Raw genomic sequence first — 13,628 nt, forward strand, 5'->3', positions numbered from 1 at the left:
CCGCTGCTGGCTAAAGCCCCTAGAAATGAAATTTGACCACTTTTGAGGGCTCCGGTCATGCTCTAACCCTGCCCTATCCTGTCCTGCCAGACCCTCAGGCTCCAGTGAGGGCGAATGTAGCCCCAGCCCGGATGACCTCATGCAACTTCCTTTTAAAGCTTCCTTCTGACTCTGTGCCTTCCCCCAAAACAAAGGCTGTGGGGAGAGGGGATGAAAGGGAAGCTGGGCGTCCTCCTCACCCCCTTTCCTCTTCTCCTCCCTGACAGTTCCGAGGGCGGGTTGTCCTAGACAAGCCCTTCCAGGGAGAAGCCCTGCTGGAGGCCCATTAGCAAACGCTGGCCCCAAACTCCAACTTCCCATCGCCCTGCCCCTCCTGCCAAGCCTGACTGGAAAGAACCACCTCCACCAGAGAGGGAGACGGCCTGTAGGTGCGCTCCCCCTCGTCCGACCCTGTGCTGGGGCGACCACGGGGCGGGACACACTGTAACTGCGGTTCAGTTGTCTGGGTTCTGGCTGCTCTTCGAGCCCCTAAGACTTATCCTAATTTGGTTGCACATTTCTTTTTAAATTCCTTTTCCACTTGTTCAGCACTTTTCCAGATCAGGTGTTCATCGCCCTAATTGTTTTTTGAGGAGGAGGGTGGGCGCAAGAGACCAAAATTGTTTACTCCCAGCCTGGGGGTGGGGGAACCTGCAGTCTGAGGTGCCTCAGTGAGGGGCTGAGGCTCAGGAAGCTGCAGCAGCCTGAGTCTCCGGCACTGCTGATTGCCTAGTCTCCCAGGCTACACCGTGTGTGGGGCCTGACTGTTCCACCCCTGGCAGCAAAGGATGGCACCTCCCTCTCCTGTGGGGACCCCCGTTATCACCCATCTCCAGAGCAGGAGTGAGAGGAATGCGAAGAAGGTCATAGAAGATGTACCCAGGCTCAGATGTATCCATTGCTCACAGGATGCCAAAGGAAAGGGACTTTTTTTTGTTTGTTTGTTTCACCCTGTCACTCTGGCTAGAGTGCAGTGGTGTCATCATAGCTCACTGCAACTTCAAACTCCTGAGCTCCAGTGATCCTCCTGCCTCAGCCTCTCGAGTAGCTGGGACTTACGGCACACAGCACCATGCCTGGCTAATTTTTCTATTTTTTAGTAGAGACGGGGTCTCGCTCTTGCTCAGGCTGGTCTCGAACTCCTGACCTCGAGCGATCCTCCCACCTTGGTCTCCCAGAGTGCTAGGATTACAGGCATGAGGCACCGTGCCCAGCCGGGAAAGGGACATTCTTATACATGATGCAAACTCCTCTAAGGTAGTGCACCTCAAAGCGAGGTGCAACAACCAAGGCTGGTCTGTATGCTGTTTGTTAAGGTTTGAGACCAGATATGCACAAACAGTGAGCATAAGAATTTGGAAATGTTAATAGCATATCCAGGTACTCCATCAGTGGGATCTTCCTGTTGAACTGGGTGCCGTTAAATGTGCGTGGTGAGTACACGCTGCATACTGGCAAGGACAGGACTAGTCTGTGATAGATGAAATAAAGACACTGGTCCTCCACCCGAGACTGGTTGAGAAGCAGTGCTCTAAGGAAGGACCACTGATAAACTAAGGGGAACTCTGGGCAGTAAAAGACAGCTTGTGGGTGACTTCTGCACCAGGCTCCTTATTTTTGTACCCTCTTAGGTCGGACAGAAAGGGAGTCCATGTTCTTTTGGGGGCTGCAGAGGTGGCAGCTGGGGCCAAGGGAGCCGTTTCCTTAAAGAGACCTCCAAGAGGAAGAGAGGATGGCATCAGGCAGGACTGGCCTGGCTACCCACGGCTCATCCGAGTAGCACGATCCTGCCCTGCCTACTCTGGGAGTCTGCAGGTGATAAAGCATCTGTAGTGGTAAGCCATGGGACGGGTACAAGCTGCTGTGGTAGCTGCTTTATTTGCCAAGGTGCTCTGGGTGCTGTGGGCAGATAGGCAATTCCTGGCACCATCAGCCACTCTCCCGAGATCTCTAGCACATGCAGCCAAGGTTTGGAGCCTGGGTGGTGAATCAGTGCCTTCTAATTTCCCTGTCACAGAAGGCAGAAAGAGGTGGGATGTGAGCAGGTTTGAGAAGGCCAGAACAAGAGGCAATGCGCTAATGCTGCAGCATGAGTGTCTTAGGTGAGAGAAAGGACTTCCAGGCACTAAGGGCGTGTTCTACAAGAATAGGTAGCCAAGAGAAATTGTGGGGGTGGCTTTTCTTAGAGATGGAAAATAGATGAGGAAAATTCTCTAAAAACAGTAGATTCTTTCATTTTCCAGGGATGGTTTGGAAATGTCTCCAAAGGAAGAGAGAGGCATGGATAAAATATCTTCTCTGAGTCTTATATCCTCAGGAATTCCTATCAGTTCCCCCTCGATGTCTGGAAGGCTATAGTTTCACCCTTCTCTTCCAGGGAGGTGAGGGATGGAGCAGGTATAAACTGAGGGACAGACCCTAGAGACCACCCAGCCCGTCCCTTCGCTGTATTCCTGTGGCACCCTCCTCTCCCTGTTACAACCAGGAAACTCAAGTCCTGGAACAAGTGGACTTGTCCTGCACCTCTTCACCTTGTCCCCTGAATGTTTCCAGTCATTATCAGCCTAATGATGGATTGTATTCATATGGTCATGCACACTTTTCAAAGTGCTTTCACACCTGCTCTGTCATTTAATCATAAGAGGGAGGGGTATGTGTACGTGTGCAGGTGTGTGCTTACACAGGCACTTCATTCAGAAAGAGTCATCAGGTACTTCCTAGATTTCTCCTGTCCTCTCTGACATTTAAAGAATAGTTCTGTTAATATTTGAACTGAAAACCACACTCATCTCTAAAAGCCTTCTGCCTATTCCTACCTGGAACCTCAGACCTCAGTTGTAATTTTCAGCTTGTTTCTTGGGGACTCACTAGGGTCCCATTCTTTCTCTGGGACCTTAGGGTCACTGACCTTTCTGCACAAGCATGTTTGGGCCCCTGACAGGGCGCTGCTTCTGGGACTAGATCAGTCTACCTATGGGGGACCTGTCTCCCCACCAGCCCTTCTATGTCACCTTCCATAATCTTGGCATCTTCCCAATGCTGCCACTCTCTAGTGTCCTCTGTCCTTAGTTCTTCACGTTAACCCGAGTCTTCCCGACACATCCTTAGGAAAAAAGTCACTAGAAAGACCCAGGCTTAGTTCCATCATTTGCTAAGTATGGGACCTTGGGAAAAGCAGCAAACATTCTCATCACCAGCCTCAATTTCCTCATCTGCAAAGTGGGATAATAACACCTACTCTGACGGAGTTGCTGTGAAGGCCAAATGCACAGAGTGAGAGTGCTTTTACAGACACAAGTTGTCACTGTTATCCACGCAACCAGGACTTGCCACATAAACGGAAAGCTCCTGAGGTCAGGGACTCTTTCTTCATCTTTCTGAGCCCAGGGTCTGACACAAAGTGGTCCTCCATAGACGCTGGGTGTGCGGCTACTGGTGAGGTCAGAGAAGAGGATTGGAGCCCAAACAGAGCAAGACAGCTGGAAGTGTTGGAGGACAGAGGACTCAAAGGGAAATGGAAAAAAGGGACTGGGGAGGGCCCAGGGGAAAAGGTGGGAAGAGAGTGAGCTCGGTGCTGAGGAAGCCTACACAAAGCTGCAGGATGCGGAAACAGATGGAGAGACTTTTGCAAAGCAGAGCTGTGCACACATCCTTTAAAATTCAGCCCTAGAGATGATCTCGTCCAAACCTCCCCTTTATGGGGAGGAAGAATAAAGGTCTACGTGGGGGACACTTGCTAAAATAATATGCAGGGAGTTCATGGCAGACGCAAGGTAAAAACCTGATGCAGTTAGACAGGTCTGAGTTTGATTCCTGGTTATAAGCTGTGTGATTTGGGGCAAGTTAGTTTTTCACTCTGAGCCATAATTTCCTCATCAGTGAAAATGGGGACAATAATGTCTCTGGCATAGGCTTACTGTAAGAACTGTATGAGGTGACGTACATAAAGCTGCGGGAGGAGGCCCCATAAGTGCTGCTGGTCTTCCCTTCCTTCCTCCTGAGTGCTCTTGTTCGTCCCCTGTGATGGAGGCTACCACGTGACCGACGTGGTCAGAAGTCATAGGTCAGCTACATTGGCACATGGGGTTGTCCATTACAGATCTGGGGGCGTCTAAAATGTGGGTAAGGCTGTAGTTTCATCCGCCACTTAATTGAGAAGAGAAAAAAATTGTCGTCAGCCTCAAGAGTGGAGGAAAAGTAACAACAGGTAGAGAGAAAATAGGAAGGACAGAAAAGCTGATAGTTCAGAAATCTAGAAAGAGTTTGGCTTCAGTCCTGGGAGGGGGAGTGTGGAAAGAGCACCAGACAAAGGCCCCGAGGCTTGCCTGGTCCCTAGCACCGCCACAAGGACACTGAGGTCTTGGGCAGTTTATTCGCTGTGCTGTAGCTTCCTCACTGGCCAGGGACGGTAGAGCTGCCGGCCAGGTCTCCAGCGACCAGGAGGTCTGCCTGAGCCTGACCCGCCCTCCCTCCTTCGCATTCCCGCCCGGCCAGTGTGGATGGGGAAACTCACTTCCCTTTCCCAGCGCCGCCCCCTGTGCCCCATGGGGATCTTACACAGCACAGAGGGTACTCTCAGGGAGCTGGGGCTTTCTAAGTCACCTTTGTTTCTAGTTCCTTTAAAAGCCAGGGACAAACCACCTCTTCATGCAGGTGCTGCTGGGAAGGCCAATCTGTCTTTTAAAAATCCAAAGGAAGCCATTAAACCACGCTGGTAACCATTGTGACTCATAATAAGCTTTCCTCTGTAAAATATGAGTCAGAACGACTTTCCAGGAAGTTTGGTTACTTTAATTAGCTACTTCTTTTTTCTTGCCCTTAAAAACATGCAGTACTTTGAGGATCACCTAAGTATCGATGCTACCAGCCACAGAGCCCCGAGACGGGAAAGATCTAGTTAGTGGTCCTGGAGAGCCAGGCAGCATGGACGTTCCAGAGAGCAGTCTCCTTGGAGCTCAGAGGGACCCACAAAGGGCAAAGGGCACAAAACCAACTTGGGGCTGACCCCTTTGGCCTGAGTGAAGGGGAGCCTTCCCTAGCTACCTGGGGCCCAGCAGTGCTCAGAGGTGATGGCCACTCCACACGATTACAGAACCACAGAATTCTAATGATGCCATTAGAGATAATGATCACAGTTGCCATGTGCCAAGCACTGTGCTAAGGGCTTTAGACATCATCTCGAGTAACTCTCAACCTGCTAAGTTGGGCATTAAATTTCCCCCTTTACAAAAGAAACAAGAATAAATTATCCGGTCACGCAGCCAGTAAGCAGTAAGGCTATGAATTTTATCCCAGATCTGTTTGATTCTAAATCTATACTTTTCAGCTGGGCACAGTGGCTCACGCCTATAATCCTAGCATTCTGGGAGGCTGAGGAGGGAGGATTGCTTGAGCTCAGGAGTTCAAGACCAGCCTGAGCAAGAGTGAGACCCCCGTCTCTACAAACTAAAAATAGAAAAAAAAAAAAAATTAGCCGGACAACTAAAAATAGAAAAAATTAGCCGGGCATGGTGGCGCATGCCTGTAGTCCCAGCTACTCGGGAGGCTGAGGCAGGAGGATTGCTTGAGCCCAGGAGTTTGAGGTTGCTGTGAGCTAGGCTGATGCCACGGCACTCTAGCCCAGGCAACAGAGTGAGACTGTGTCTCAAAAACAAAAAATAAATAAATAAATCTATGCTTCTCAAAGGTCATCCGTTCCCCCCTTCTAGGAAGGCAAAGTGGCTAGTCTAAGGCCACTTGGTAGTAACCCTACATGAGTGACAGATTCCAAAGGTCCAAGTGTGTGTCTGGATCGTTTCTCCCTCAACCTACTTGACACATAGCTTCCACAGTCTCCAGATAGGAGGCCAGAATTTGCTTGGACTGTCTATCGCACACTCACCTTCCTAACCCTGCCAAGATCTGAACTCTCCCCCTTCCCTGGCTCACCTTTCAGTGTTCTATGCAGCTCACTCTCACACCCAGCACTATTGCCCTGACTTGGTTGTGGTAACTAACAACAGAGCGCCAGTGCAAACTGGTTAAGTGCGGTCTTCTTCCCATGTGGACACTCTCTTGGCTGTGTCCCCACACACTTGGGGCAGTAGGGCCCAGGTGAACAGGGTTGGCTCAAGCCAGCCTTCCAGGAAAGGGCAACCCAACTTCTTTGGATCATGGCTCCTGGACTCTGATTTTCCTCTAGGGAAGAATGTCAGTGTGGGAACTGTGCCCATCACTCTCCAGCTGAACTGATTTTAAAGCCTTGCTCAGGTTTTTGAAATGAAAAGAAATTTTCTTCTCAGCTGGGAAGGACAGGTGCCCCCCTTCACAGACCCTTAATAAAACATACTCAGCTAATAAATCAAGTGAAACATGCATGTCACTGGCCCACACTCTCCCCAGTCCGCTGTCTCTACACACAAAGCAAAATATAGACTGTAGCTCTATGCATATTGCTACCTGTGCAAGCAGATGCTGCTTCAATATTAAATTGGGAAGCAGAAAAATTTGTGGTAAATGCATTCTGCAGAAGCCTCCCCTCCCAAGATCCCCAGTTATCTTATTCCTGATCATGAGTGTTTTAGCTTCAAGAATGGAACTAGGCGGTGGCTCATACCTATAATCCCAGCACTTTGGGAGGCTGAGGCAGGAGAATTGCTTGAGCCTAGGAGTTCGAGATTTCAGTGAGCTATAATCTCACCACTACGCTTCAGCCTGGGTGAAAAAGTGACACCCTTTAAAAAAAAAAAAAAAAAAAGAATGGAACTAGACTACTCGAGAAGACTTGAAAAAGATTTTAGCTCTGGGGGACATCGATTCTCTTCCACTTCTAATTTCTATGTCTCTAATGATCCAGATGAAAGACTAATTGAGGTCTAGTTGGGATGCTATTAAAGTTATTTGGTGGTGTTACAATTTATACTCATCTTTCTTTAAGTTCTTTTTAATTATATGGAGCTTTCAAAGCAAGGCTTAGACTATAGAGGTCAAAATAAAGAGCTATGAAACTTTCTTCTCAATTCTTTTCTAAACCCTTTCTCTTCTTTACAAAGCAAAGTCATCTCCAGGCACCAAGCCTTCTTCTCTGAACCTGCATACCACCCACACACACTTTATTTGGAAGGGGAACCTTTGCACACAATCCTCTTGGGTTAGTTCCTTGAGGAGGACTATTGAGATATCTGGGGCTCAAAGACCCTGATCCCCACCTATGAAAGACAGGCTCTGCCTCTGTCAATCCAGGGAAGCTGGGAACACGGCTCCTCTTGAACTTTTTTATTTTTGGTTTTGTTTTTAAGGATCTGGCCCCTTCCTAGCCTAGTTGCAGAGGTTTTATTCCTAAAGACCAATATTTACTGTTTGAAGGTTCCAGGGTCATATCCCATGCACGTCTCCAGGAAATTCCCTTAGTTCCTAACACCCAGCTTTTGGGTCTGATTGGCTGAAAGACCAAGTGAGAAGAGGTACCACATTGTTCAACAACTCTCTCCCACCCCTGCTTTCCTGTTCCGTTTTCCAGAAGAGAAGACCCTTACCTGGCTCCACCTGGCCGAGAGCGCCGCGAGCATCCGTGGAATCTGCTACATCCCCACTCATCTTGATATCTGCAGGGAAAACACAACTGATTTTAATAACAGGTCACAATTTTTCTTGCTATGACATATGTGGCTTTAACTAAACAGCAAAGATGAATGTGTAATTACAACAACCATCAGACTTTCAAATTCCTGATTCCCGAACATACAACCATTAGAATATTCATAAGCGTGGGGGCACGTATCCCCTCCTCCTGCGCTTGCCTGCTCTCCTCGCCGTTCTTTCCCCCTTTCTCCAGTGCCACTGCAGGGTCTCTCATCTTCTGCATCATTCATTGCCACTTCCTGATATCACCAGGATTCAGCTGGTAAAAATTTAACAAAAGGCGGGGTGGGGGGACACCTCCTATTCCCAGCTCTCATTTCCTTTGGGGTTTGGGAATTTATTTTTTTAAAAACTAGCATAACAATTATCCCTCTTCTTCCCAGCGCTGCGCCCCATAATAACCCTGTCCTGGAAGGCAAGAGGACCCTAAAACCAAGGCTTGCCCTTCTCACCTTTCTTCCCCAGTTCCTGCCTGGCTCTGCCTGGTTCTCAGAGGTCAGTCTCCTGGCTGGGGATCAAACTCTAGCTCCCGTGTTGCCCTCCTTGGAGATCCTGTCCTTTGGGGATCCTTACCTTCTCTCCTACTCCTTCAACTTGCTCAGTGAGAAAGGGATGGTAGCGGGTCAGTGCCCCGCAGAAAGAGAATCCCTACCCCAGGCCCCAGTCTCAGCCCCCAAGTGCAGCTGGGCTGGCCTCTCTGCCCTGCTTCATTTCAATAAATTAAACATTTACCCTTAACAGACAGCTGCCACCACCTATAAGGCCCCTAAGTCTCCTCTGGGGTCAGCCGAGGGAAGGAAAGAGGCAACTTTGAACTAACTCACTCTGTCTCAGCTTCCCTCCTTATTAAACCACCCAAAGACTGAAGTGTTAAAGACAGAAGAATATTTTATTCAAATTGTGTTGACCCCCCTCACAAACCCCCCCTTCTCTGGGGCAGCACTTTAACTCTTTCAAACCAGATAAAGTCTTGGTGAGCCAATTTGCATGCTTGGCTCCCCAGCCAATCGCAGTCAAGCAGGCAGTCTTAATTTGCATCAGGTAATCAGGCAGTTGGCAGCCTGGACGCCGAGGTGTAGAGATGATCCGGATGCGGGAACGGGTGGACCTCCTCTGCCCCAGGAAAAGAGGGGAGAAAACTTTTTAAAAAAAATTTTTAGGGCAGTGATGTGTGTGGCTCCGACAGAGATTTACTCCTCTAGGGCACAGTGGCTGCAGCGCCAAGCAAGACAGAGATGGGGAGGCCAAAGACTTAGAAGTAGGGGAGGGGTAAAGCAACCTTACGAGGCACTGTAGTTTTAGGGATTTTTTGAGACCGGCCAAATGGAAGGAAGACCCCTCTGTAAATGCTTGGAGGTCCGTGGAGCCTTCGCCAGACAATCCACGCAGCACCGCGCGGTTACAGAGCTCTAGGGGAGACCCTGCAACTCTATCCTGCCACCCCTCCCAGGGCACTGCATTTAGAAAAGCATCTCTGGAGCCTAACCTCAGTCGTTCCTGCTGCAGTTTCAAACTTTCTGTATAGTCTGCCGTGCATGAATGTGCCGAATAACTAGTGTGGCCACCTGCACACATTTGCAAAGGGCCTCTGCCACTGCTGGCCTCCTGCTCCAGTGGAGAAATGGGCTCGCCTCCATCCCACCCAAGAAGTACCCCCTCTGGAGCCAGGCATTGCCTAACGCAGACCTGCCCCGCTCACGCTGCACCACAGCGATTCCCCGACAGTGCTGAGAAGAGCCCTCAGTCAGAGACTGCCGGGAGGGTGCGGAGGAAGTTCTCTCCTCTGCTGGTTTTAACCTGCTTCACTAGCACTGGAATTCAGAGAATGGGTTTTGGCGTCAGACAAACCAGGATTTAATCTCAGTGCCATCACTAACGAGCTGGGGGACCCTAGCTACATATTTGAATGTGAATGTGTAATTTACCTTAAAAAATGAGAATAATGATACATACTTCCCAGGGTTATTGTGAGGATTAAATGAAATACTAAAAGGAAACTGCCTGGCACAGTTCCAGGCACAAAGTAAACACCTGATAAATGAACTAATTAAAACTTAGGCTAAGATGCTGGTCCCTGTCCCCTCCTGCCCCCTTCTCATGCCCCTCCTTTAACCCCTTCCCCCATTGTAAGGGATAGCTTTGGTCTCAGGACCATTGTCATTTGCCCTTTCCCTGGGAAGCCATTAGCATTCTCCAAATTCTGACTCCATAGGAAAAGTGTTCATGGGGACAGGAAAAGGTTAAGAAGCAGTGAGGCTGGGATGATGATCAGTCTCCGAGTCAACTTATTTCACACTCCTGACATTTCAGAAGGTAACTCTTTAGCTAAACTGTGATTTTATGCCTGGAACCCAAACTCTCTTTCAACACCCATTTCCTACATTACCTTTAAATACACCCAGAAGTCATCTCCTTCATTCTTTAAATTAGCTTGAAATTTAGTCTCAATCATGGCTAAAGATAACTTTTGAAAGAGCCAAAGTTCCCCCCACTGTGCCACGACATCTACTCATTTGATGTACCCATTATGGGAGCAACACGGTGGTGACACTTCAAGATTGGACAGGGATTTGAGCCTACATGGAGGGGCAGGGTGAGATGACCTGTGAAACTTCCTGAGTCCCACAGGATGCTAAGACACTGAGTACCTGTTCCTGTTGGGTAGGAGGCTGAGACTGATGGGTGGGACGAGCTCTTGGGTCTCAGCCTAAAAATGGGCCAACACCGAAACTCCCCAAGACGCTGTAACCCTTCACCTGTCGGACAGCACTTGCCAGGAGTGAGTGAGAGAGGTATGGGGTGGGGCCAGGCTTCTCTGTGTTCTTATCTCAGCCAGCGACTGAGTAGGTTTCCTGCCATCACTCCCTTCCCTGGGGAGGCTCAGCTGCTCTGTGTCAGAGCCCAGACACAGATGCAGACTTTCATCTGCCTCACTTGGCACCATCACACTCTGAAGCTGGCCTTGTCCTCCTCGGGCCTTGGCATGGCCAGGAGCAGCCCTCCCTAAACATCTGCAAACTGCCGGGAGGAAAGCCCGTGAGGCAGCACTTCCCTCAGGCTGCAGGCTGAGTGTCCGCAGTGTCCTGGACCTCTGGGGTCCAGGCTACTCTGGGAAAGCAGAGGCGCCACTCCTCTCTCTCCTAGAGTCCATCTTCGTGTCCTGGAAGGGACTGGAGCTCCCTCTTGAGTCCTCCCTCACATACCTGCTGATGGGAGCACTTCTACCAAGGGACTTCAGGAGACCCACCAGTCCCACTTCTGAGCTAGCCAAGGCTCCAGCTCTCTCCCAGAGAAGACTCTCTCATCTCTTCTTTTCCCTCTTACAATCAGGCCTTCCAAACCAATGGCATTCCTGAGCTCTGACTGGCATCAGTCTGGGAGACTCAACCCTTCTTTCCTAACCCTGGCGGGGAATAGCTCAGACTGAGGAGAAGGGCCCAGAAAGAGACACCCTGGGGCAAACCAGGTGTTCTCCCCTCCAGCTGGCTTCCTACTGCTCTTCTTGGGCTCTTCTCTCCCTCCCTGGCCTGACTTTTGTCTGCCCCACTGCCTGTCCTTAGCCTGGGAGCGAGGAGCCCCTCCTTGGCCGGGGAGCCCCCATGTCTGGTGATCTGCTCAGATCTTCATGCTCCCGTGTGAGCTGAGCGATGCTCTATAAAGTACAAAGTGCTGGGGCTCCAGGCAGACCTGAATCACGGCCCGCACCCAGGTTATCAGAGCAAAAAGATGGGGCTGACTCAGGGGACGCAGTGCTAGTGGAACCCTCTGAATGGGGGCCCCGGGAGGGAGCCTGCACCCTAGTTTGTGTGAGCCTATTCCTCCTCCTTCCCCCACCCGAACTGCTCCAGCAAATCAACTGAGGAGGAGTCCTGAAGGGCCCAGGACTGGGCACTCACAGGAGAAGTGCTATTTATCAAGAATCAGCAGGATATAGGATTACTGTGGGGGGTAAATAGGACTTGAAAAAGACCAAGTTTCTGCAAAGAGCATCCTGGACCAAGGGACCCTAGAGAGGGGCCCATGGTGAGACACTCTATTGAGGGAAGAGGAACCCTCCCTCACAGACCCCACATCAGGGCCCCACACTGAAAGATCCTACAAAAACGACCTCAAACTGAAAAGTCCAGCAAGAGCACCCAGCAAAGAGAGCCCTTTAACAGAGATCCAGTCAGAGAGATTCCACAGAAAGTCCCAAGCTGGGAGACCCTTTGGACGTACCACTGAAAGGGAACCAGACACTACAGATGGCCCAGGCATCCCCAAGGGGAGACAGGCTCAAGAGATCAGCTGGGGAGGGGCAGCAGGCAGATGCAGAAAGAGGAACCAGGAATCCACCCCAAGGTAGATGGAGACCCCACCCTCAGGAGTAGCCCCACCTGAGGTTTAGCTCAATCTCTCCCTGCCCACACAATGGGGTGGAGGAGGTCCCTGGACTTCTGAGAAGCACCACAGGGGCTCACTCCAGGGGAATGCATGGGGGCTTAGCCTTCCCTCTGCAACCCATCCCCTCCTGCTCTCTGCTACATCCTCCAAGCCCCTAGGGCTTAGGCTGCTTCCCTGCTGGGCCCCAGCAGTCCCACCTCCTCCCACTTTCCCCAGAGCGGGAGCCTCCAGTAGACAAGGAGGTGGAAAACCCCCAGGAAGTCTCTGATCTTGGTCTTAAAGAACTTTCCACCCACTGCTGGGGTCCATCTTTCTGAAGAGTCTTGCTCCTGTTTGAACTCTGGCCTCTTTGGTGGGAAGTGAAGGAAGGGGAGCACCTGCAGCACCTGCCCACCATGCACTGAGCCTACTGCACCTCCAAGACCCACAGAGCATGTGGGTGGGCACCCCTCCCACACATACAGACACACCTGGAACACACGTGCAGATATCGTCAGTCCCCACAACATGCCACCTCTGGGGTCTGCTCCACCACCTCCCCCAACACACATGGGGACAGGCAGACACACCTCTGACACACCGGGATGCATGCTTGCACAAGCCCCAATCAACACATGGCATGGCACCTGCCCCAGGTGTGCCTCTGCAATTTCCCCACCCCACCCGCTTCTGCTAAGCCCCGCTCCCCTGACATAAATGCCCACTTCGCCTCCATTTCACACATTTGCCTGGACACCAAACACCTAACATGTGGATACACGTATTTTCCTCACTTGTGCGCTCCCAGGTCCACACCCCTGGCTGAGCCAGTGAACCACCCATCTCCTGCAGCCTCCCGAGACTACAACAGTTCCGCACACCCAGGTCCCACACAACGGCTGCTCCCCAGCTCAGGGGTTTTAGAATCCCTCCCCCCGCACGTCAGCCCTCGCCCGCATTCTTTCCCAGGGTTTCTTATACGAGACTGCATCCCTTGAGTCCCCCAAACACCCCTGCCCGCCCAGGACGACCCGCTATCCACACCGCCCTCTCCTGGCCGCTGGGAAGAAAGTCCCCCTCCCCTCCCAGAACTGTGTCCCTCTCCTTCGCCCCTTCCCGCGCTCAGTGACACCTGTCAGAGCTCATTCCCTCCGCCCCTCACCTGTGTGCATGGGCTCCAGATTCACCATCCTGCCCCAGGCGGGGCCAAAGCCAGCGCCCCCCCAGGTCCCGCGCGTCTGCCCCAGCCGGGCCCCCTGGGAAGCCAGGGTCTCCTTCCTCCCGCCCCCGGCCGCCGCCGCCGCGGGAGCCGCTGCCGGAGCCGTCGCCGCCGCCGTCGCGCGCTCCGCCGCTGCGGCCCGGGCAGCACTCGGCGCGGCCGGGATTGCCACACTCCCCAGGTGAGCACGCGGCGCGGGGCGGGGGCCGCCGGCCACGCCCCCTGGCAGGGCCCCCGCGCCTGGCCCCGGGCCCATGCAAAGCCGCGATTTGCATACAGGGAGCTGGGGGCCTGGGGAGGGGGTCGGGGGTGCAACCGGGGCGGGTCCCGACCCCGCGGAACACCTGTCTGCCCCAACCCGGCCGGCGGCCCCTCCCCATGGTGCCCG

At 51.9% G+C, this 13,628-nt stretch overlaps 1 protein-coding gene across 1 annotated transcript in view; it reads right to left on the minus strand.

Annotated features, from left to right (window-relative positions):
- The window catches only part of POU2F3 (POU class 2 homeobox 3), a 72,281-nt gene extending 59,070 nt beyond the window's left edge, over positions 1–13,211 (minus strand). Inside the window, exons 1-2 of the mRNA XM_045555400.1 lie at positions 13,184–13,211; positions 7,554–7,622 (exon numbers count right to left, since the gene is read on the minus strand). Of these exons, the coding sequence (XP_045411356.1) occupies positions 7,554–7,622; positions 13,184–13,211 (97 nt within the window). The remainder of the gene's footprint in view (positions 1–7,553; positions 7,623–13,183) is intronic.
- Positions 13,212–13,628: the final 417 nt, after the last annotated feature.

The sequence above is a fragment of the Lemur catta genome, chromosome 7 (assembly GCF_020740605.2).
Source record: "Lemur catta isolate mLemCat1 chromosome 7, mLemCat1.pri, whole genome shotgun sequence".
Lineage (NCBI taxonomy): Eukaryota > Metazoa > Chordata > Mammalia > Primates > Lemuridae > Lemur > Lemur catta.